Below are 25,832 nucleotides of genomic sequence, written 5' to 3'. Positions count from 1 at the left end.
TACCACAAAAACTCTACTACAAGCTTTACAAACTAACTAGTAAAATAAGTTCTTCCATTTGTCTTATTTGTACATGGCTCCTCCCTGGAAAACCTCTTATTGATTAAGCTCAAATTTGACTAGTTAGGAGGTACAAAACAAAAGCAAAATAAAAAAACCCCTCCAAACCCAAACCAATGAAACAAAATCCCACAAATCTTCCCCAAAACAAACAACACAAGGGTTACACCATTCTTAACATTTAAGAAAACAAAACACCACACCTTTAGCAAAACCTCACAAATGAAAAAGTTCCCAAAACTCTATTTCCAAGGAGAGGAAAAATCTTCTTCAACATCCATGTCATCACTCACCGAAAAAAATTTTATAGAAAATTTTATTCAACATACAACATTTTCCAGCAAAAAAAGGCAATATACAGGAAGAGTTGTTGTACACTGCGGCTACAGAAACAAAATAAAATACTGGAAAAGAATGTAAAATTAAGTGTGAATTGCTGATTCTATCTTTACTGCACTCAAAACTAGACACGCGGCTGGCATTAGCTCCAAAGGAAAAGGAAGCAGTCTGGGGACTGAAATAAAACTACACACAATGAATATCAACATCAGTGAAATTCACTTGCAGACTCACCCAATAAAATTAACCTCCAAGTGTTAAATTGTACATGTTCAGTCATTAAATATACAATTTCATCTTTTTTTTTTTCTTTATTCCTCCTTTTTTATACAAAGTCAACAGCTTACTAAACACTAGTGAGCATGCCCTCTGTGCTAAAAGGCTAGTTCCTGTGTTTTCCCCATCTCTTCCCATGGTAACTAAATTAATGGTATTTATAGTCTTTTCACTTGCTTTTGCCAACTTTTGAGTGTCATTCTATTTGCCAGAAGATGGCATGACAAATCGCAACAGTGTTTATCAATGGCTGAAAATTTAATAAAAAGACCCAAATATCTTTCTTTTTATGACTCAGGGCATCCACTTGGCAAAACGGGACGCAAAGTAGTGACTAAATTAAACGAAAACTAGTTTATTAAAAAAGATTCTATGCAGCTGGAGGAGACAAAAATCCCGAATAAGTGCCAACAATGTACACAATGAAGTAGAGATTGCTATTTATTGATGATGTGAGTTTTTTTGCATTTACAAATGCACAAAAATGTCATTTAAAGTATAACTGAAGGAAATAAATCTGATGTGAGTCTAAACATAAGACTTACTAGCTGCAGTGATGGTGAACACCATACTGGGATGGGCAGCCAGCCAGCTTATGCCATCTATAAACGTACTACAGACAAATATTTTGCCAATGTCAACTGTTCTACTAAACTCTTCCCTCATTATGCTGACAATTGCCTTGCATTATGTTTACCATAAAATAACTCTCATTGGCATCCAAGCTTTATAAAAACACCTTCATTTTGCTCAAAAAGGGCAGTCAATAGATACAGAGAAGCCAAACTGAACAGCCTCAACAAAATAAAATTAACATCAGCAGCAAATCCTCTTGCTGAAGACTTCAGATATAGTGCACGTGTACCAAAGTTCTACAGTTGTTAAAAAGGTGCACACACACACTTATTTTTGTCCCTTGCCTTGACAATCTGGTTAAGTAAGTCAGTTATGGATTTTAATAGCTTTTTCAAGGTAAGTGTAGCGACTTCTCTTTGGAGCTTTATTGAAATGGTCAAGCCCTAGCCATGGCCTTGGATGAGACATGTTGCCTAGAAAAGAAAAGAGAGAGAAAAAAAAAGTAAGCTTTAAGACTGAATTGGAAAGTTTCCTTTACACAAGCTACTGCTGTGTGCCCTGTTCACAGTTTGCAAGGAATCCCAATGTATATAGAAGAAGACGAGAATAACCCTATAGTCCACAGCCAACAGGGCGGCATTCCTGATCACTGCTTTTCTTCTGGTAACACATTTGACAGCCGCTTCTGGATCAGGTAGCTGACTTCTCTCCTCTTCAATCAGTTACAGGAGCTTACAGCAGTGAAGTGGGCACTAAGGAGAACTACTGTTATAATTTATGGCCACAGGCACATCAAAGTACCAGCTTCCACTGAAGTGCTGAGCCTCTGAAACAGGAAGGCATCCAGCATCCAAATATGACAACATACAATCTTTGCCATACTAGAAGTTCTATCCGCTATATTAATCACCTAGTTTAAATGGGAATATTTGCTAAATTCATGTAAAATGCAAATAATCCATTAAAAAGTCATGTAACTGACCTCCTCTTTATCTTCTGAGGAAAAAAAAATAGTCATATTTAGGCTGTACAGAAAGCATACAGATATTTTTCTCTTATTCAACCCAATAGGGTTTTATCTACAACCATTTTTCATGAAAATCCACAGTCCACATACTTCTTGCAAATGGGAAAAATTCTCTTTTAAGATGTCTTCAACACAGAGCATCAAATGTGCTTTGAAGTGAAATGATAAAGGCAGAAACTAAATAGCCCCCCAGCAAGAAAAGCACACTCCTACATTCAAAGCCATCAACTGCAACCACTAAAGCATAAAACACTTGACCTTTCTGGTTGCCTGCATCTGTATTTTTGGGTATGTTTTCTTCAGTCAAAAGTATTTGTCATTTTGTTTGACATAACAGTCAATGCCAAACATAAACTAGAACTGCCAATCTTGCTGAGATCACCTGAATGTCTTTTAAAGAAAGAAATTAAGTCCTACACTTAGTGCCAGCACAATTGTTGCTAGAGTGCATCTTTGTAAAAGCAGATGGAAACTATTGACATCAGCTACATCAATCAAATTAAAGAATGCCAAAGCTTTGGTTTAATCAGTCCAGCATGTGTTCAAATATGGTATCTGAAGAAACATGTGAGCCCCACTCCTTGAAATACTACTTAGATTAAAAGGCATTAGAGCATCATATCACCCCATACAGTAATTCCAGGGGTGGCGGGATGCATTCTATCAAAGGGGCAACTTCCCATGAGCTCTTAAATTAAAGCCCTTTAATATCTCCTTCCCTACAACTCCTACAAACAGTTAAAGCTTTCCCTTTTCCAATTTCTGCCATGTTCTGTATGCTTGACCTAGTTACCTGGTTAGTCTTTCATACTGTTTTGGCAATACTGGCTCTACATTGTTCAGAATGTCCAACAGCTTCAGACTATTGCCTTGCCCTATGGAAGATGACTCACAGAATAAAATCAAGACTCTGCCTGCTCTGAGCACACAAGAGAGAGTTTACGTGCCCATGGAGAACTGTCCGCCCCTGAGTTCATAATCCAGAGACTGCTCATAGCTAGTGCAGAAAAAGAGATCTCTCTAGTGACACATGCCTCTGCTCACAGATGACTTGTGCAGACAGATGCAAGCATTCAAAGCTTTGGCAAGTCCTCTTGTATTCACAGCCATAAACCTGGCTGTGTAACATACCACAACCAGAGAATGTTTTGCTAGGTTCCTGCAAAGTATAATAGTATAGGTCTCGCTCTCTGTGGGTTTTGAAATAAAGGGACAGTTACATGATTTCTTTACAACTGTTACATAAATCCAGAACACATCTTGAAAAAAAACCGAGTGAAAGTTTGGTCCTAGCATAACCTGCCAACAAAAATCAGAGCTCGTAACTGTCAGGAAAAAACAGAACTGCAGAGCAAGTGTCCTCAATCTCATTTCTACCAGACAGAGCAGCTCACAAAAAGGAACACTCGGCTAAACTAGGTGGGGAAATAACCCAATGAATTCATGGCTTTCAACAGAGCCCTGACTGCAGATTCAATGGTGCCATTCCCAATTGAAACTCTCAAAGTCCACTGTGGTGGAATTTTTGAATTATTAACCTAGTTTGTCCCATGTGTAAATCCCTCCAAGAATACAGCTTTAAACATCGGCCAAGTAAGCAAGATGGGAGACCATCCACAGACAAATTCAGAACATACCTGCATTTGTAGCTTGGTAGATCAGCTCTTAGGAAAATAATCTAAACAGCACCCTATTCACATTCACAATATTCTTGTTAGATTCTCCAGATTCACTGAAGATATCAAGAACAAAGAAGTATCTTCAGTGAATATGAGAGTTCAAATACCTCTTTGCAGCACATTCAAAATAAGGATCTTATGATAAGGCACCTTAATGCAATAAAATGAGTGTATACTTCAGTAATAATGTGAGAATCAAACATACAAGGGAGCAGATGGACAGTACAGATAAGATACAACTGATGTTACTCTCTTCTGTAAAGTATGTTGATACTGACCCATTTAGTCACTCAAATGCAAACTTTCAATTATGAAGGAAACAGACTTAGTTATTTGTATGCCCATAAAATACAAATTCTCGGACTAACATATACACTTAAGTGTGTGCACAAGTGTATATAAATACTTGCTTATTCACTACATATATTTTATATACAAAGAACAAACTATTTCTGCATCCTGAGTTAAGGATAATCACATTATAACAACTGGCAGAGCAACTTCAGCAGGTCAAAAGAATAGTGAGGTTATCTAACAACTTACCAGGTTGGGGCTCAAAGTCTTTCAAGTTCACTTCATACTCATCTTCATTGAGATACTGGTGTCGGCCCATCATTACAATTGCAAATTTAAACTATGAAAAGGGAAAAAAAAAAGCCAGCTGGTAAGATACCACATTAAAACAAAGCCTTCAGGGAAAAAGAGATGGCAACAAACTGCAGAAAGTCCAGCAAGCAGCTAGGGGCTGGAACATACAAGAAGTTAAGGGAAAATGGATCTGTTCAGCCCAGGGAAAGGGCTAACATGAGCATCCAGTCTTCCACCAACTGTGGGATGTTACACAGAAACAGACTTTTCTTAAAGAGCTCTACAGCAAAAAGACAACAGGCAACCATCACAAGAAGTTGCAAAATGAAAAATTCTGATTACATATAAGGAAAACCAAAGTCTTCACAATGACTTTGGTAATGCTGTAACATACAGTGTCCAGAACATGACACAATTCCCATCCCTGGCAGTTTTCAAATTGCAATGAGCTAAGACCCTGAGTAACCTCAGTTAACTTTAAGCTAGTTCTGCTTCAAGCAGGAGCCTGAAGTAAGTGGCTTCTAGGGGTCCTGCACCATCTAAACTTTCGTAGGTTACTTTAATGTTTTGCTAGGTACTTCTTTTGATGCAGGACAGAAATACTTCTATACATCCTACCTAATAATTCTCAGAAAAAAGCACTAAGTCAAACAACTGTTCAATTGATCAAAATTTACACTTATCCCAATTCTGTGGTGTTTCAACTTCTTAAACTCTTTTAGGGTCTATAATCAGCCATTAAACTCTCACAACTTGCCATTACCTTTTCAAATTCTTTTTCTTGTATGTCCAGCATTGTCTGAATCCGCTTCATAACCTCTCTGAAGTGTTCACCCTAAAAACACCAACAAAATTTTCAGTATCAGAAAAATACAGGGATATTGTTAGTATTTCCTGCTTCAACCTTCATTGAAATATACTGCCTTAATCTCAGTTATTTACAAAACCACACAAGTGTCAACATCATCCTCTAAAATATGGAATAACAACATAAAACTTGCTGTAAACTCATCCGCTTTACGTCTTTGCATAATCATGAATCAGTAACTGCCCCATAGATCAACCAAGCACTGCTAATGACATGTGCAAGTCAGGTTAAAGTTAAGAAACAAAGTTAGAACATTAGCAGCAAAATCAGAATTTGGAAAAATAAAATTTACATATCCTTTCTAACCACATCACTTTTTTAGAAACCTCTACACCTGTGATGCTCCCACTCAATCAATAACCTTTTGTTGCGCGTTTCTGCATGCTGTGTATGTAAGCTGCCAAAAAAAGTGATGGATACCATCAACTTAAAGATCACATATTATATACGTAATACATATATATACACATACTGTTGTAGAAGCACTGCAAATGGTTTCCACCAAAAATCAACATGCAGGTTTTACTTCATATAGATAAAAAAAATAGAAATACAGTAAAATTCTATAAGATGGAGAGATGTGAACATACTTCTCATTCCCAAACTTTTAGGAAAAGTAGGTAATTTTCATACGAACTAATTAAAGTTAGATTAGAAGCAAATTGCTAACTTCCCCAGAAATACACACTCTTGATATTCAAAGAATCTCTGTGACATTAAGCTGGAGCAGCACCACATAAAAAACCTTAAGAATTTAAATAAAGCTTTCAAAATGAGCTTTCACGCTTGTATTCGCTTCTACCCTAGAAGATAAAGCATATCAAATCATAGAAGCTAGGAAATGCAAAGTCATCTTAGAAAATGTTGAAGGAAGCAAACTCATTTTTCATCATCACGTGTCTCAGTAAGAAACCAAGCAACCACTGCCTAGCTACTTTTCCCAACAAGTTTGCACCACGGTTATTAAAGTGCTACTAGAAACATAGGATTCTGTTTTGTTGGAGAGGGGAAGGAAGGTTCCGAGGGGCATCAAGGGTAGTATTGTTTTAATAGCAATTCAAGTCCTTGGCCAATGCAATGAATAGTTTCTAGATATTGCACATGCTCACTGAAACACGAAATAGTCTGTATATGTAAAAGAGAACTGAGATGGTAAACGATTTAAGTGTAAAAAGGCATATATGGAGCAGAACCTTTTATACTAGAGCAATATTTTTCTATACACTTGTTATACAGTCCTTTAAGAAAACATCATCAGTATAGTCCCATGGGAGGAAAAAGGAAGGCATACTGTACCTGGTGTATCCTCAACAAGAATGGAATTCCAAATGTCCCAAAAACCTCTTTGTGGAAATGTGCCACTGTGATTAGCATCTCATTTTCTTTATCTATATCTACCTGGTCCAGAGGAATTTCCTAGATCCAGACATAAAGTTATAACTGCAATCAGCTAAAGCTTCCCTATAAAGTAACTTATCAAATAACTAACAGCATAACTCACACACTGTTACTGATATAAACAAGTCTATTTGAAAGCAATCAAAAGAATCATAGAATCATAGAACAGTTAGGGTTGGAAAGGACCTCAAGATCATCTAGTTCAAACCCCCCTGCCATGGACAGGGAACCATGCTGTCTGACAGAGTCTTTTTACAGGAGTCGCTCACCCCTGGCAGGACAGCATTTCAGCTTCCCTTACTCAGTAAATATTCTCCTGGCATTCCCAATTGGCATTTTGGACATACCATCATCTGTCAGCTGTAGTAGTAGCTGATAGCAGTATCTCAAGCCCTCTTGTCATCTCCTCATTAAGTTTACATTGGAAACTTTTTTGGTTTTTTAAAGTTTCTAATCTTTGAGGCAAGTTAACAGATTTGAATGAATGATGAAATGTTTAAAAGAAAAAAAGTAAATCACATTGTAAGGCTCAAATTTGGCTCCAAAAGCTCAAACTTCACAGAAAAGGAAACGAAGTATTCTTAAACACTTAACTTCAGAGTATGAAAGCAGGTTCTAAGCATAAACATTTATATTGTAAGTCCTCAAACTGGAATTACTGGTAAGGCAGCAAATGTCCTATGAACAGGCCCTTGCTAAGTCTTCATACAATAATAAACATACATAAAAAAATTCAAGAATGAAATCATTATAGGGAAGCAGATGGAACAAAGGAAAATTTTTAGAAATTGTTATCTTTAAAAACACATCCATATTATAACATAATCTAGCTTGCTGCATGTATCACACTATTTGAAAATCAGAATCCAGCAAAGGAGAATTACCACTTCAGAGAGTTTCTTCTCTCAGAGTGAAGTTTTCAAGTTTCTGTAAGAAAGTAGTATTTACCTCTATTCGAAACGTTCGACTTGTTGCAGGTGACAAACACTCTAACAGCTCATCTTCCTGATGGACACCAATTATTTTGTAACTTACAATTTCTAGCAGCCTTAAAAATGAACAAAGAGAAAACGCATTAAAGCAGAAGAAAAAATCAAATTAAAATAAAACCCCCAATCAATGCAACATTTCTTTCTCAGACATCGAGGATTACAGAAGTCAGAATGTAAAAAGATGCTACAACCATATTTGTAAAACTTTAAATTCAGTCTTTTGTAAAAATTAAGCTGTAAAGTTAAAGGAAGTTAAAGGAATTACTGGCTCATGATGAGACAAAGACCCAGTGTGCGCAACTACAAAACAAAGGGTTTTTTAAATTTAGATTATTTTTAAAACTCTCTTTAAATGACCCCACTTTTAACATCTGAAAAGTGAACAACAGCATAAAATGCTGGAATTGGAAACAACTATTACATTGCAAGGTAACAAATGCAACTGACCAAATTATGCATCTCAAGGATGTAACTTTATGAAATACAAAACAATGATATAAAATTTATATTCTTAGTTAATAAGAACTCCCTTAACAAGGTGAACCCGGAAGCTTTTTAACACAGTATCAGACTACTATTTGCTAATAATGTTCTCTACAATATTTTAAATTCTATGGATACTTTTCTGTGTAAAATCCACATGATCACATAAAACAAATCACAATCTTCCATCTTTACCTTAATTTCCCTGAACCTTTTTCAGAGAGTTCTACAACTTTTTTACATTCTTCTAACAGGTCCCGCACACACCCATGCTTATCTGGATATACTGTTATTTCCTAGAGAATTTGAAACAGGAAAGTCGTTAGTAAATCTGGAAACACAAACAGCCATGTTAAGGCATAGAATACAGAAGATTCTTCATCAAAAATTCATCTTCAAAATATAATAATTATTAAAGTGAACACCTGTGTTATCTTAATTTTTAGGAACTGACCTGACTTTTAAACAGTTATTTGTTATTGGGTTTTGGTTGTGGGAGATTTTTTTGTTGTTGGGCTTTTTTTCCCCCTTACATAAGCTACAACTTTGTTCTAATTTTGGGTTGTTGAGGGACAACAGTGTGTAAACCATAATCACAGCCATACCAGCTTTGACACAGAAACGACAGCACATGTATAACAACCAGCCTCACTCACCTCTTCCCTAAACTGGCTATTTAGCCATATGCATTTAAAACTTCTTCTGTTTTCAAAATCTGTTATTTTCATTTTGAGCTTAAGGAAGAAAAGAAACACACTTTAGGCATACTTTATACAGGGTAGAATTATCTTTTTTTTTAATTCACACCAATAAAAACAGAAGACTCTTACCTGCTGATAGTAAAGTTTCTTAGGTTGCCTAGGCTTGAAGAACTGCAGAAGATCTCTTAAAGTACCTTCATAATTATGTCTAAGAGGATTACCAGGGCCATCCCTATAACTACAGAAGGAAAAAGAAAAACACTAGTATCTCTTTACAGTCCATCAGTGCTCAGCAAATCAAGCACATTTTTTTTTCCTGGCTTCCAGTTTCACATAATTGCAAGCACAGCCTAAGCAGCATTCTATTCAGTGCTTTAGTAATTTCTAAACAGGTGAGCATATGGGAACAGAAATACAACTTACTGTGCATGTTAACCCTCTTGGGCATTTACAAGCTCACTTTTAATGCTGCAGGGTGGCAGACCTGCATTTCTCCGAAACTACTAGTACAGCAGCACATGCTTTAGCCTGTGAAAGGTTAATTTGTAGAGCCATATGACCCAGCAAATTCCAGAGTGACCACAGCACTGTCAACTATAAAGAGCTATTCAAATGATGACAGACTCACTGGTGATAAAAATACCTACAGCTTAATAGAGAGCAATCTACACGAATACAAAAAGATTATGTCATTTTTGTGTGTGCATTATTCCTGCAGCATATACATGTAACAATAAATAAGACTGTTTTCTGCAATAATTTTATGCAGACTCAAATCCAATTTTACACAACTGTGCCTGACACTTTAACCAGAAATGTGCCTTTAAGCAGCTGTGAACTCTTTAGATTATCGTTGTTTTCATAAAACCTCATCTGCAGACATTGGGGGAGGAGGGTAAATAATCAGTAACTTCTGTATTTAAACCTGTAAAATCAGCAAAAAACCTGCTTTTATGTGCACTGCTCTCCCCCACTCTGGAAATCTGCATTCACTGAAACAGCAAGTACATTAATTTAATAACTGGTCTCATACAGTAGGGTTTTGAAGCAATTAATGATTTCATAAATTTAAACAATTAGTCCAGCTTTTTTCAGTTACACTTAGATCTCTTCTAAAACATGCAATTCTTTGAGGGTCTAAAGCCATTCACTACAGCACTTAAAATTGTGCAACTTGCTGTGTATGCATGCCAGAACACTAACACTTCACTGGTCAAGAGTTAGTTAACTACCTGGAAAAGCTACAAAGTAACTGCCACCTATCTATAAAATACTATAATAAGCATTTTAAAAGAATAGTTTAGACACAGAAAATTCATCTTACCCTTGGGACTTGAAAAACTGTAATAGCATGGGATCCGTATTAAGCCTTTGTGCAACTGTCTTTGCAACCTGCAAATAAAGTTTTTGGTACATTCTGAATTACTACAGGCAGTTGTGATATTGCTCTACAAACACAGAGTCATTCATTACACACCAATATATTATGCTGCTGAAATAACCTGACAAGAGCAGACTGGCCTATCAAGAAATAATACTATCATCAAATAAGTAATTATTAATAAAACTAGGAGGTTCTGGAGCATTTTCTTCTCACAAGCATTAGTGGCTTCCTTCAATTTTTCATTACCACAATCCAAAAAAACTAGTGTACAAGAACAGATCTATTCTTTTCTAAAGTATACATAATGCAATGCACTTGTGAACTAGTGCAAAAGTTACTTTCAGAACACAGAAACAAAAGCAGAGAAACAAGCAGGACACATGCCTGAAAGTAATTCATCCTATTGGATAAAGTAACAACAAAGCCTGGGTCATTTGGGATGGTTTTATCACAGAAAATGACATCCACACGATGATAGAGGTCTCGGAAGTATTCTTTAGCTGTTGGTAGTTCACTGTTATCATTTTCTGGGTCATCCCTACAAGAGCAAACAAACAATAATACCATTACGTATCACACTGTTACATATAGAAGCAGTTAGGGCTTTTTAAAACATGTCCTATGGTAAGTCAGCAACAGTTGAGATACACAGAAATAAAGTTCAGAAACCTCTGTAAAGAGCCACCACTTGTACACAGTAGGACTAATACAGAATCACAGAATCCCAAGGGTTGGAAGGGACCTAAAAAGATCATCTAGTCCAACCCCCCCACAAGAGCAGGGTAACCTACAGTACATCACACAGGAACTTGTCCAGGCGGGCCTTGAATATCTCCAGTGTAGGAGACTCCACAACCCCCCTGGGCAACCTGTTCCAGTGCTCTGTCACTCTTACAGTAAAGAAGTTCTCCCTGATGTTAACGTGGAACTTCCTATGCTCCAGTTTACACCCATTGCCCCTTGTCCTATCACTGGATATCACTGAAAAAAGCCTAGCTCCATCATCCTGACACCCACCCTTTACATATTTGTAAACATTGATGAGGTCACCCCTCAGTCTCCTCTTCTCCAAGCTAAAGAGACCCAGCTCCCTCAGCCTCTCCTCATAAGGGAGATGTTCCACTCCCTTAATCATCTTTGTGGCTCTGCGCTGGACTCCTTCAAGCAATTCCCTGTCCTTCTTGAACAGAGGGGCCCAGAACTGGACGCAATATTCCAGATGCGGCCTCACCAAGGCTGAGTAGAGGGGGAGGAGAACCTCTCTTGACCTACTAACCACTCCCTTTCTAATGCACCCTAAGATGCCATTTGCCTTCTTGGCCACAAGAGCACATTGCTGGCTCATGGTCATCCTCCTATCCACCAGGACCCCCAGGTCCCTTTCCCCTTCACTACTTTCCAGCAGGTCAACCCCCAACCTGTACTGGTACATGGGGTTGTTCTTCCCCAGATGCAAGACTCTACACTTGCCCTTGTTAAATTTCATCAAGTTTCTCCCCGCCCAACTCTCCAGCCTGTCCAGGTCTCGTTGAATGGCAGCACAGTCCTCTGGTGTGTCAGCCACTCCTCCCAGTTTTGTGTCATCAGCAAACTTGCTGAGGGTGCACTCAGTTCCCTCATCCAGGTCATTGATGAAAATATTAAACAGCACCGGTCCCAGCACCGACCCCTGAGGGACTCCACTAGTCACAGACCTCCAGCTAGATTCTGCGCCATTGACCACAACTCTCTGCCTTCTTCCTTTCAACCAGTTCTCGATCCACCTCACTACTTGATCGTCAAGCCCACACTTCCTTAGCTTATCTATGAGGATGCTGTGGGAGACAGTATCAAATGCCTTACTGAAATCAAGAAAAACTACATCTACCGCTCTACCATCATCCCTCCACCTAGTCACTTCCTCATAGAAGGCTATAAGGTTGGTCATACATGACTTCCCCCTCATAAAACCATGTTGGCTGTTCTTAATGACCCCCTCATCCTTGATATGCCTAGAGATGGAGTCAAGAATAAGTTGTTCCATCACCTTTCCAGGGATGGAGGCAAGGCTGACCGGTCTATAATTACCCGGGTCCTCCTTCTTGCCCTTCTTATAGATTGGTGTGACCTTTGCCATCCGCCAATCCTCAGGCACCTCGCCCGTTTCCCACGACTTACCAAAGATGATGGAGAGTGGCCTAGCAATGACCTCCGCCAGCTCCCTCAGCACCCGTGGGTGCATTCCATCCGGACCCATCGATTTACAGATGTCCAGATTGCATAGCTGATCCCTAACCCAATCCTCATCTACCAAAGCAAACTCCTCCTTTGTCCTGACTCCTTCTGGGGCTATAGAAATCCGGGGCCCTCGGGGAGAGTCTGCAGGAGTAAAGACAGAGGCAAAGAAGGCATTCAGCACCTCTGCCTTCTTTATATCCTCTGTCTCCAGGGCACCCACTTCGTTCAGCAGTGGGCCTATATTACCTCTTGTGTTAGTTTTATTTGCTATGTATTTGAAGAAGCCCTTTCTATTACAGTCAGTAGTGACCCACACCCCTGAGTAGTTCTGTGCGGTGCAAGGCCAAACACACTTGCACACTGTGCTCACTTGTTGGGCAATCTGGCAACACCCTGGATGCAGTCATTTTGCAGCAGCATTCTAGCAGCTATAGTCCCTCCCTCCCACCCTGGCACATCACTGCGAATCTGTACTAACGCTGCCACAGATTTCCAGGTACTCCTGTATTAAGGTACTACTGCATTAATTGCTTTGCACAGAGGCCAGATGTACAATAGCACTCCTTGAACCACAGAAGCAAGAAGTTGACACAGACACTGGTTTGGGTCACTACTGACTGGTACCCCTATCTTCTCAGCAGAGAAATAGCACCAGGGTACAAGCTGTGCACTTACCCAGGAGTCAGCAGCCAGCCAAAGGTGCATAACACCAACTGGGTCAACAGGGAATGCGAGTTCCAAGGCATGACATGAGAAATACATTCATCTCACATAATCTGGGGTAAGAGTGCTGAAGATAGACTAGCTGGCTTCCACCCACTGTCAGCCCATGGAGAGAAACAGAGCAACACAGTTGGGTGTGACCATCAGGAGTGAGAGCATAGAAATGCTGATTTATAGCCCTGACAAGCTTATGAAAGATCCCTTTAACGGATACAAGACGTAGGAGTTCTCCTTTTGCCTTGGAGGAAGCTCCAGTTGAAGCACCAGTACAACTGTGCATATGCTCAGGCAAACTGGGAGCATTTCATCACCGCAGACTAAGGACCTTACTGTGAGCATGAGTAAAAGGAAAAAAAGGGAAAGCAGTTTAGTTTAGTTCTAGGCTGAAATGAGCTCCAAGCCAAGAGCCTTGTATAATGGCAGTGGTAGTGAGCCTGAGAGCTGAAATGCTGGTAGGCTCTTCATTCAGGGTCTGAATTACAGTGGCTCCCAGTAAAAAGCTGCTGAACTCAGACACACTGCTGAACCACACTCTTTGGTAATATTAAGACCTATTTATACAGTTGCTAGTTTTCTGAACTGGGACAAAACCTTACTTTGCTTAAATAATGTGGCATGTGATAAAAAATTTTACCAATATTTTAATTATTTTTGTTTCCCCTTTGAATAAACAAACAAGAACTGCTGAGAACATGTCTACTGTTGGAAAACTACTTTGCTATTGTAAAGAAAGCTAAGTTAAAGAAGTTCTGCTTTCAAAGTGAACCAGGTGATTCAACTGCAACGATAAGCCAGCCCCTTAAAATACATACTTCTGAAACACTATGATGTCACCATCCATGAGTTCATCAAGAGCTTTATCAAGAGATACATCATAGTCTTGAATCCTTTCTGTTAAATTGGGTTTAACTTCCTGCAATAAAGAGCAAAAAATTGTTGATCCCAGAATAAAAATAAAGCACACAAGTAAAGGTCACAATAGTGAAGAAATCATTAAAGTAACTGTATCTTCTTTCAATTGAAACAAACACACACACATAAAATCAAATGTAATCTTAGCTAAGGTCCAGATACATCTAATTGTTACTGATAAAGCTGGCTGCTCATTTTTACTTTCAGAGTCTCCCTCAATTTACTGCAATTTTCAGAAGTATTTTATCATCCAGCATTATCTTGTTAGCACTAAAAACTTTCCAAAATTCAGAGATTCATTTCTACTGATGCAGCTTCCAGGAAGCTAGAGAACACTGATTATGCTCACTTATTTTAATAGTGCAGTACTTCTATATAGAAAATAACTTGCCTTTTTTAATAAAAAAAAAAAAAAAAAAAAAAGACAAGAAATCAAAACAAAGCCACATTAAAAATGTGTATACTATAAAAAAACCTATATTCGTATTACATACTTATACTTGTAAGTTGACCTCCTGGGATAAAAACACCTGTCTAAACAAACCGGAGTCAGTCTACAGCCCTGACTGGCACACAGTAGAGTACTTGACAGTTCTGCTTTTTAGGATGGAAGCGTATGTGCTGCGCTGGAACCAGAGAGGGTAGTGTAACTACTAACAAAACTCACAGTTAAAACCACACAACAATTGCTTGTTTTTACTATAACAAGGACTTTGCCTTAGCAAGATCTGCATTTTCAGCATTCATTAAATACATCAGTTATAAAGTTATTTCTGTAGTTGGGCAGAAACACACTAGCAGACTAAGTACTTTGTTTGCCAACTTCTGACTTGGGGAAGGAAAGAGAGAATGCAACATCTTCTCATGCCCACTGCCTAAGAGGGGCACTGAAAATACGATGGCCACCAATGTTAGCAGTATCAGTTTGTCTAACTCTGCGACTCAGATTCAGCGCAAAGCTGCTCATGCAAGACTTCATGTAGAAGTCACAGCTACATGTTACAGAGAGTGCTTATGATTTATAAATTACCACTGTTATGAGCAATCTTTTTTTTTAACAGATAAAGCTTTTACCCCCTCTAGTTATACCATGTAAAAGACAAAAATGTTACAAAAAAAAAAAAAAAATCTATCAGTCCAAACCTCATAGAGGATAAGGTTAGTTTCTTGTGGAAATCCTGCCCTCTCACACATAACTGGAAGCAAGTCACCTATAGGAAAAGAAAAGGAACATGAAATGTGTTGCACTTTAACTGCTACTGAGACCTCCAGTAAAAAGGAGAGAACCTATTTTTCTACCCTGGATAAATAGTTTAAAAATGCCTGAGAGTCTTCTAGGTTAAAGCTTCCCTTATTGACATTCAACCTAAAGACAGACTTTAAGTTTTCCTTCCACTTAATCCAAACAACAACAACAACAGCAACAACAAAAAATACATGCAAGGCCATCCAAGATCAAAGAGATGAAAACAGTGCTGCGCCTTCTCCAGAGAAAATATTTAATCTCTTATGAGCACGTTAAAATACAAAATTCAGAAAGCATGTACAACTCAGCAAAATGAGACATTCAAAATGACAAATAGAAGTATTTTTACTCTGTGGACATTTGCTGAATTCTTTACATGGACCCATATAAAAATCAAGGCTCACACCAATTCAGCCTGAGCAGCTGCTCTCAGGAGACCATAGTGAAAAGTTGTGGAAGAGTTATTTTAAAAGCTATGGCAGGAAGAAATTCCACAACCAAAACCACTTGAAATAGAAAAAAACCTGGACAGAGATATTAAAACTAATAAAATTCAAACAAATGTGAAAAAAATCCTAAAAAAGATATGCAATCCATTGTCTTTAAAAAGTTTCAATTGTAGCCATGAAATTGAATTTTAGCACTCACGTATTTTACAGGATATAGGTGTGTAGATATGTCCACAATAATTCAAACTCCGAGTCTTCGGATCATACATCTTCAGAAACAACATTACATCATCTACAAATTAAGAAACAAGACTTAAAATTAAGTAAGGCTTATTTGGAGAGTGAAGGTGGGGATATGACCTCAGTATTTTTCTTTGAACAGTAAGAAAGATATGCCTGATTTATTAATTTTATCAGCATCCTTAAGAATACTCTTAAATGCTGATTTTTTTTTATAAGCCAACTTTAGTTTTTTTAGTGATTCTAAAAACATGCGAATTTTCTGAGATATTAACAACATGAAAGTATTTTGTATTTACTCAAGTGTCAGCATATATGCTTACGATCTTTATCAAACTTGGGTAATGTTGCTCCAGTAGCAGCCATCTCTGGATCTACTGTTTCCAAAAATATTGTCCATGGATTTTCATTGTCACTGAGCTCAATCATCTATACAGAAAGATATAGAAGAAGAAGAAAAAAGTCTCTGGAGAATATACTACATAACCGGATATCTGCATTTTCAGATACTTTCTGACATTCTATGAGTGGGAGATTTATTTTTTTTAGTTGCATTAATGACAGGAGTTCTATGAAGTTTATTAAGAGAAATGATGACAGAGATACAAACACCAAAAAAGTTTCAATGAAGCACAAATTATAGGTTTTATTTAAAACTGACCTATTTCTTTTGTCATTTAAATAATACACCTACAGTTGTTTTTATTATGGCAAGAAAATTACTTCTGAGAAGTAACACGACAGTGAAACCAATCAGTTTGCTGTGATACTTTGACACAGTGTTTTACAATTTAAGCAACACATTTCATTAATCCAGAGGTCATTGCCCAAATAATGGAGGACTCAAAAAGACACTTTTGTTTGAAATCGGATGGAAACATTCATGATCTTTTTTTTTTTTTTCTTCATGGAAGATTAATCACAGACCACATTCCTGCCTTCCATCCAAGTCAATCCACTAAATCTCAGGTCATCTTAAATATAAAGCTTTACCAGATACAGGTTAAATTAAATCCCTGAAAATGCTGATGCCCCAAATGTACACATTCTTAGGGGACTAAAAATCATGGGTCATTTACAGAAATAATGTCCTCAATCAGTGAATATTTACCGTTTTACTGCCATCTGCTTCATTATCTAACATCGCAGGTCTTTTTGTTCCATTACTTCTAGCTTGCATTGGCCATAATCTGATTTGATCCTGGGGAAATCCCTAAAATAAATAGAAATTGTGACAGGAAACAAACAAACAGACAGACAATGATACTTTTATTAAACCCAAACAGTTCTATGTTAAAAGGTCTGTATTATTATTGCTGCCAATACTTAGAGAAGATAAAGACCATGAAGCAATCCTAAGGTAATAAAACAGACATAGATATTCAGCTACAGAAAACTTACCATTGTTTGAGAGAGATTTTGAACAAATTCTGTGAGTGTGGAGTTTTTTAGTACTTTGAAAACAGTGTATTTTACTTTTTCTTCATCATACATGTCATTGCCTTGGTGACCACAGAACTGATCCTCTGCCACTATCTGGAAAATTACATTTAAAGGTTACTATTCACATTAACTGCACAATGTAGTAGCTTATGATGCTTTACTATGCAACACCATTGGCTCTCTGTGTAGTGGCACAGTGCTAACAATATTTATACTCTCATTAAGAAAATCTGCAAGTATACATACTCTAATGAATTATTTTAAATTGTGATTGATAGTCAAATCAGTGTAAGTAATTAAAATACAGTAAATCTTACAAATCCCACACAATTAAAACCAGTTGTGCTTAGATCTCAATCTTGAAAACATGTGCTCTAACAGTCCTGGCACTTAAAAAAGGCTACATAATTATTCCACTCTTGTTAGGCAAGGAGGCTGGCCTAAAACGTCTCCTAGATACTCTACAGCTCCCATGCATTCTTGGTCAACAGAAAGACAAACTGTGAAACTCTGCCAGTCTCTCCACTGAAAACAGCTCTAGTGTAACTGCAGTGTAGAACAAGTAAAGCTTCACTGATATGTGTACTTATGAGCACCAGAAAGAAGATGGAAGGAAACATGGAGGCAAATGGAAAAGGGGTTCTATTTTCTTGTGCCAGGTGGGCTCTGGAAAGAGCCATAAACAGGATTCCTTAAGGCAATTCATAACAATCTAGTCCATCTGGCTTTTCCAAAAAGGTAATTGCAAATATAAGCACTCTCTCCTTCTGCTTCTACTTGATGAGCTCAGGTTGGCAGTAGTCCAGGCCTGCAGCCTATGGGCAGATACATTCTAATTTTAGAAAATAACTCCTGAAGGAGATAAAACTGCAGTGGCAGGGAGCCATTTAAAATAACCTGGTCCTCCTCCTCTCACCTGAACTTACCACTTCTACTTGCAACCACTTAACTTCTAGAGGAATCAGACATGTCTATAACATAGAGTACTGTTTGTTTCATTAGGATTAATTGCATATGTAAATATACTTACAAGCACTAAAATCATAATTTCATTTCAAACACTACTTCCAAACACAAATGAAAAAAATTAAAATCAAGGTTTGTCTCTGGTGGCTCAACACTCTGAATTTTAATAGTAAGATAGTTGCAACTTGATCTGTTTCAAAAGCTGACCTGCACTTGCATGTAGAGGTGAGCTTCCTGCCTCTCCTTCCTCTTCTGTGCTTCTATTCTTTTCTCTTCTTGTAGCCTTTCTACAAGTTGTTGAGGAATATCATGGTCCGTGACAGGCTGCAAAACTTCACCTACAAAGCAGATTTTAAGATGTCATCTCAAGATTTATATCAAACAGGGTTTTCTTCAGACACACTTGACTTTCCTCTGATTTGAAGTCAAAACCAGCTTTTTTCATCTTTTATTTAAAAACATGGTTTGATATCACCATGTTTTGGCAAAAGAAGCCTTTTCTATTCCAAGCCAAAATGTTGTACTTCCATGAAGTATCTTTCACAGACTTCTGAATTAAATATTCATTTTGGGGTTTAAAAAAATACTTACTGACACTCAATTTCTTTTTTTGTTTTTTGTTTTACATATTTGTAATTAATTTGATCCAGTTTCCATCACTGAAGGTAGCTCACTAATTTTTCCATCCTATAAAACAAACAAGGCTGGGCACTCTGCAGATACACAATCTTGCCTTACTGTGCTAAGACAAGACGTCTAGATTAGCACATACTTGTCAAAAGCCAGAAAGGCCAGTTGATCCCATGGAATATAAAAATTCTAACTGCAACTAATGAAGACTTTTTGTATAGGAAGAATGTTAAGATTTCATATCTAAAATATAGCCCTACATCCCGGTATGTAAAAGCTAACTTGGAACACATGCAGAATATACATACTTAATTTGGATTCCCTGATGTAAACCAACATGTAGGCATTCGTACAGTGCCGTACAGATAAGTCATCGTCATGACCTCCATAGTTGTGTTCAGTCGCTTCTTCCTTTGTACATCGTGATACAACATCATCGTCAAATTTACACCACTAGAGAAAAAAATTTATATAAATATAATTTTACACACCACACAAACCCATGTTCTTGAATGGTAAATTATTCCTACTTCTGACATGTCTCCTTGGAGTAACTAAAACAGCTCTTCAAGCAGCATGAGTTTAAAAAAAAACCTAGTTCAGTATAATTTGTGCTACCTGCTACTGGTGCTCAGCATAAGGCAGGCTGTAAATACCAAATCTTTACTGAAATAGTTGAACATCTGACACTGAATATCAAAACCTCCATCATTATTCAACGAATTTTATCTTAAAACAGCTATTCAGATACCAAACATTTCCATATGAATTAGAAAATTGATCTTATTTGTTGTAAAATAATATATAAAGCAGTGATGCACATGATAATCTAGTAATTATTTGTACACTGAAAGTAATTTACAGCAAATTTTTGATTAAAACAGTAAAGCCAATTAAGAAACAGACAAACAGTAAGAAATTCACAGCAAAATCTGACTTTTAGTGTGGACAGTCACATACACACAAACACAGTCAACTTAAGGGAAGAGGCATCTGAGCTATAAACAGATACAATTAATTCACCTAAACTTGTTAACAGTGGGGCATGCAAAGATACTGAACTTCTGAGTCATGGCAACATCTGAAATATTCATATTTGCTTCAGCATGAAGTCAGCCTAAGAAAGAAAGCTGGATAAAATGTAATTGCAGCACAACTTCAATGCATATACGCACACAACTGAAGGGATTCTCTTACTTAAAAGTTTTGCCAAAAACCTGTAAGAGTAAAGATGAAGCTGCTCCTCTTAAGAAGGCAACTGACTGTTTTACTGCCTTCAAATGCAGGCTCCTCCCTGAAGAGCAAAAACTAGACAAGTCGGCTGTTGTTGGCTTTTCTTTTTTGTAAATAAGAAGGAAGTTTTCCAAATACATTTGAACAGGCACCAAATGAAAGAGTACCAAGCTAAAAACTAAACGAAGTCAACCCCTTGTGTCATGAGGTGAGTGTGTCAGCACACTCTCCTTTTAGGGAACAAATATTCAAAGAACAAAGATTTGCCCATTACAAAACCTGCAAGTATTCACAAAGCACAAATATGTTCAGGCACTTCTCAATACTCACTTTGCCATCCCCCTTTGGATTTAAGTAAACAACATAATGTCCACCATGGTTATCTCCACTGTGTACCAGAACTGCATGGAGAATGTAATTTGCAGGATCCTTGGGATCTGTTTTTTGCAAAAATTCATCTAGTGGCAACTGTTCAGGAAACTCAAACCTAGTTTTAAAAAGAATTAAGATGGTTATATTCATAGTTAAGACAGATACATGTTATTATGTAGGACATTAGTAGTTACTCCTAAAGCATGCTACAAGACCTGAACAAGTTACTGGTACAATACCATTTCTATCCAGGATATACTGCTTACAGTGGCAGATTTTATACTGGTTTAATATGGAAAAAGAATAACCTTCATAAGCACCTCTGAAAAGTATGCCCTCAGTTACAAGGGTAAGAGCACTTGAACTGAAATAGCACTAGTTTAGACTCACTGTGTCAAAGGAACAAGCTCAGAACCTGTTATTTTCTAGTACATAAATACAGCTTTTCTAGCACAGGTAACACTGGACTGGAACCTGATTTTGAGATGTCTTTCAGCTGCTGCAGTCAACCTTTCTTGCTGAGACTGAAACTGTTGCAATACAGATTTAGTTTACAACCAACAACGCACCTCCTTGAGAAATTATCAGCCTCTACTTACAGTGAGCAGGCATGGAAATAAGATAGGAAAAGCAGAGGACTACCTATTCATCCTATTTACCCTTGTGACAGCCAATGGGAATGTAGCAACTTCCCACACGTGCCACAAACAACGTTCCACGAAGTGTCAAAAGATGCATTCACTTGTTTCATATTCAAAACAACAGCTACAAATAACTGTTTAAGTACCGAATTTGTTATTCAGAACCTGAACATACAATCAGTGCAGTTTCTGGGGATCTCTACCATATGTGACTACATGCACCTTCCTCACAGTTGAATCCAAACCAGGATTTTGGCAGAGTGTTTTTTGGTAAAACATATTCACAGGCCCAAATGCTACAGTGAACACACCCACCACCCCAAAGCACAACAAACACCACCAAAAGTTACCTGTCATTTATCTTGATGTTTTGGTCAGTCTGAGGATCATACATAAATCTCATAAGCTGTAGGTGCAATACTGGTGGCAATGTTAGGAATTTCACACCTTTCTCTGCCTCCTAGACATTTTAAAGGAAACAGATGTTTGAAACTGCAACATTTTTAGCAACTCTCAATACTTGTTTGCTACAGACACTTTCCTTACGGGCTTTTATTTTATAGGCTTGACAACACCATGTGCAAAGAATGGTTCAAACCCTGGGGGGAAGTTAACTATCATAACATGGCACCAACCTTCCCAAGAGCTATTCCAATAACACCTAGAACTCATTTAAATTTAGGCCATTCATACAAGGATATGTGAACACCCCACTGCAATAAGGGTGAGTTATCTGTACAAATAAAAGAGAATACAAAGGTAAAAACTCTGTTTTGATCAATTCAAATTTTCATATTCATTGTATCCTGCAAACAAGTATCTGGCTACCATGATGCACCTTCCTAAGAACAGCTGAAGAATACATACTGTATTACTGACAAAGCCTCGTATATGGAAGCTGGAGAAATAAGCCTTAGTAAAACATATTTTTACAAGGGACTTCAGCTTCCTGCAGTGGGTGCAGCAAAGTGCAGCTGAAAAGCTCAGAAACATGTACACATAAATGTGTGACATTCCAGGGGTTCATTCGGTGTTCTTGTTGAGGATACAGAAATGACCTCCCTAACATTACTTCAAGAGATTTGCCACTCTTTTACAAGATACACAGAAGAACAGACTTCTCTTAGAGGAAGAACTTCTCAGGCCTGACATCAGCAGAGAAGTTCAGCATTCTAGTCACTACAACACATGCATAAGAATAAAACTCACTGCTAATCAGATTGTTTTAAAATCCAAGCTCCATTTTAAGAAATCTAACAGATATTGAGAGGAGCTATATAGAAGGTTGTCTAAGGAGAAGCATCACCAAAATCAGTTGGTACAGCCTAGAATGAGTTTTGCAACATTTTTTGGCTACCATAGCTTTCTTATTTTATCAAGGACGGAGAAATAAAATTTTAAAAACACTTCAAAAAATACCTGCAAGCCATGTTCTCCTGCATCATACTTGTTATCACCATCCAACTGCTCCACTGCAACGTAGTCAATGAAGGACTCAAAAACTGAAAGAACATAAGATGAGGGAATTGTAGGGAATCAGGAAGAAAAATGTAAGTGTACTCTAAGCCTGTGGGCTCCACAATGTATTAATCAAATAACATTAAAACATGAGTTCATGTTTGAGTATTTGTCCTTACTTAAAGAATTTATATTGCTTAATAATGTCACAAAATGCATCAAACTGTAGGAACTCTCACTGCAAATGAGAATACCAACAGATTTTAAAATCACACAGTTACATCTGTCTGCCAAATCTCCTGTTCTCACTTTGCAACTGTTAAGTACCAAGGCTAGATGATTCCATTTGCTAGACTCTTACTTAGCCTTTTTCATGTCTTGTTTGCCAAGTACTTGGTAAAGTGATGATAGGGATCACTGTTATGCTGCTCCAATTAGTTCATTCTTTTTATTTGCTCATTGGTCAGGTCTAAAGGAGAATCTATTACCTCCAAGTTCAACTTCATATATAAATGATAACCTATTGTGACACTGCAGTTACCACTATGGCACAGTAAGCACCAGGAAAACTCCTAGAATTCATAGTTTTATGAAAACAGGTGAGAGAATTAGAGAGGAAGGGAAATGGGAGAAGGGAAAAAAAGGTAATGTAAGCAAACACCACTTTCTGCAGAAAATGTTTCCAATGAAGTGTCTTAAAACAATGATATTTCAAAGTGCTGAGCACCAGGAAAGCCATTTGAAATCAACAGCTGCTAAAGATGTCCAAGACATTGAAATATTCGACTGATGCATATCACTTACTATTTTTCTTTCCCTTTATACTTAGCTGGATGTCATAATAATCTTCTATTCGTTCAGATCGATAGTCTACATGTTTGCATTGGATGTAAGACTGTAAATAAAAAGAGAAACATATAGTTTACATAGTATAGTATAGTATACAAGTAACCGCTAATTTAAATTATTTAAATAAAAAAACCCTAAATGGTTAAATACATACCACCATCTTCCCTCTGAACAATTTAGGAATAGTGCCTTCTACACATGTGCCTTTCATTTTATTTTCCACGTTGTCAAGCAGCTGAAAGAAAAATTAGCTTTTACATACGATAAACTTGCAGGTTTTGGTGACTACTTCACTGATTACGTCATCTGCATAAAAATGAAACATTAGTCTACTCTTACTGGCATCTCCTTTATAATCCTTCAAATCCCTGTCTTCCCCCTAAAAACTACATTGCTACATTCCTTTGAGTCTGGAAAAACTCACAAATGTAACGATGTATTTGTGTCTTCAAAACTGCATTTCGCTCCATGGCTATACAAGGATCACAAGCACACAATCCTTTTATTTTCAGCCTTCTCTATCCTTTATGAATTCCTCACCCACAAAAAGCCACAATCAATCCAATTCTTAAAAAAGAGAAATAAACCAAAGCAAAACCTCTGTGTCTTGGAGACTTAGCTTAAATTAATCAGTACATGACAGTACTACTAGGACTTTTACTACATTATATTATGTATACACAATATCAAGAGACAAATTTATGCATCACAGTTTAGTAAGAAATAGTAAAAACATACCACTCGACATAATTCCTGGACATCGTGTTGCATGAAGCTGTCTAAAGTTTCCCACCTTTGTAAGGCAAATTAATACAAAATTAGTATATTATGCAGAAAACTTAAAGCTCAAAAGACCTTTTCATGATTTCTTGGCAGATCAAGAATTTAATACTCAGCAAGATGTAAAGACTCTGAGATTTAGTAACGACTGACACACAGTTTTTTTAGTCGTGTAGCATTTACTCAGCAGGAAGAAGGGCAGTGAACTTGTAGGACATTCTGGCAGCAAGTCATGCCCTCTTTGCCTTCCCTCTCTGTGGATCTGGGGCCAGCCACTGGGAAGGCAGCCGAAGCCACCAGAGGCAGGCTGCTGCTAGCAGAATTCTTCTTCCCGTCCACAACCTAGTCTCAGTTCATGTCAGAAACCTCTGAAGAAAAGGTCTGGGACCAATTCAAGGCTGTCAGAACAGATTCCACAGCAGTTTGCTTCTAGCTGCCTCTCTTCTGAGGGCCCTTCAGGTGCAGTCAAGTAGTGTTCAGGGATTATCGCAGCACATGAAAAGTAGTAAACGGATTTATAGGAAATACTAGCTCCTTTGTGCCCATCTAAACAGTTAATCCTGAACTCATAGCACCTCAAGGATCCAAGGAGACATCTGGCTTCCCAAACTGTCCGTATGCAAAAACAGTCAGGTCAAAGGAGGGGTGAGAGCAACAGCCTGGCACACTGCATCAAGGGGATTCAGCACTATTGCCTTGAATGAAAAAGGCAGCATAAAGTGGTTTTAGTTTCCACATGAAATACTTTACCCTATGAACTCTGTAACCTAAACTCAAGAATACTTTTTAAGTCTCTGACAATTAATTTTCAAGTCATCATTCCTAGCCATAAGAGATAACCTATGTTTACTGTAGGTTCTAGCTTAAGCATGAGGTTCAACCCCAGCCTTTGAAGCCACAATCACAGGGGTGATCAGGAGCAACACCAAATTTACCTTCCCCTCCCACTTTCTTCTCCCTGATTCACAGGGCAGTGTACTACTCCCAAAAGTGTGCCAGAACAACTGTGTAGTGGCCCACACTTAAACAAGCTGAAGGAAGGGACCTGTTGGATAATTAAGAATGAAGAATGGAAAATAATCCTCTGACTCCCTAGGCTTTAAATACTAGCCAGCTTAAAGGTTGCATCCTGTTAGGATAAAATGGGGTTCCTTCAGACAATGGGTTTGCTTTCTACTCAAAGCAGCCAAACTTACTTAAAAACTCTCAATGCCCAGCATGTAGATAGATCTCGCAAGGCCAGAAACCCCCCTCTGATTTAATATGGTGAGAAAGACCAAATCTTCAAGCATAATCTAAACG

General features: G+C 37.7%; 1 protein-coding gene across 2 annotated transcripts in view; it reads right to left on the bottom strand.

Moving 5' to 3' along the window:
• Positions 1 to 358: 358 nt before the first annotated feature.
• USP7 (ubiquitin specific peptidase 7) overlaps positions 359 to 25,832 on the bottom strand; it is a 75,398-nt gene continuing 49,924 nt past the window's right edge. The window contains exons 8-32 of one of the 2 annotated variants that reach the window (XR_010613648.1): positions 24,489 to 24,543; positions 23,905 to 23,985; positions 23,706 to 23,796; positions 22,863 to 22,945; positions 21,794 to 21,903; positions 20,761 to 20,917; positions 19,506 to 19,650; positions 18,775 to 18,905; positions 17,560 to 17,694; positions 17,270 to 17,371; positions 16,482 to 16,587; positions 16,118 to 16,210; positions 15,367 to 15,434; positions 14,124 to 14,224; positions 10,756 to 10,909; positions 10,312 to 10,379; positions 9,117 to 9,225; positions 8,943 to 9,020; positions 8,482 to 8,582; positions 7,760 to 7,859; positions 6,710 to 6,829; positions 5,309 to 5,380; positions 4,501 to 4,591; positions 3,916 to 4,010; positions 1,637 to 1,724 (exon numbers count right to left, since the gene is read on the bottom strand). Coding sequence is in view for 1 of the 2 variants with exons in the window: in XM_065683917.1 (XP_065539989.1) it covers positions 1,618 to 1,724; positions 4,501 to 4,591; positions 5,309 to 5,380; positions 6,710 to 6,829; positions 7,760 to 7,859; positions 8,482 to 8,582; positions 8,943 to 9,020; positions 9,117 to 9,225; positions 10,312 to 10,379; positions 10,756 to 10,909; positions 14,124 to 14,224; positions 15,367 to 15,434; positions 16,118 to 16,210; positions 16,482 to 16,587; positions 17,270 to 17,371; positions 17,560 to 17,694; positions 18,775 to 18,905; positions 19,506 to 19,650; positions 20,761 to 20,917; positions 21,794 to 21,903; positions 22,863 to 22,945; positions 23,706 to 23,796; positions 23,905 to 23,985; positions 24,489 to 24,543 (2,458 nt within the window). In the remaining variant the exon portion in view is untranslated. Of the gene's footprint in view, positions 1,725 to 3,915; positions 4,011 to 4,500; positions 4,592 to 5,308; positions 5,381 to 6,709; positions 6,830 to 7,759; positions 7,860 to 8,481; positions 8,583 to 8,942; positions 9,021 to 9,116; positions 9,226 to 10,311; positions 10,380 to 10,755; positions 10,910 to 14,123; positions 14,225 to 15,366; positions 15,435 to 16,117; positions 16,211 to 16,481; positions 16,588 to 17,269; positions 17,372 to 17,559; positions 17,695 to 18,774; positions 18,906 to 19,505; positions 19,651 to 20,760; positions 20,918 to 21,793; positions 21,904 to 22,862; positions 22,946 to 23,705; positions 23,797 to 23,904; positions 23,986 to 24,488; positions 24,544 to 25,832 lie in introns of both variants that reach the window. The other variant, XM_065683917.1, reaches the window with a different exon arrangement.

Source organism: Lathamus discolor, chromosome 6 (genome assembly GCF_037157495.1).
Source record: "Lathamus discolor isolate bLatDis1 chromosome 6, bLatDis1.hap1, whole genome shotgun sequence".
NCBI classification, from domain to species: domain Eukaryota; kingdom Metazoa; phylum Chordata; class Aves; order Psittaciformes; family Psittacidae; genus Lathamus; species Lathamus discolor.
Note: the sequence above shows the minus strand (reverse complement) of the source record. Positions and strands in the feature narration are given on the sequence as shown.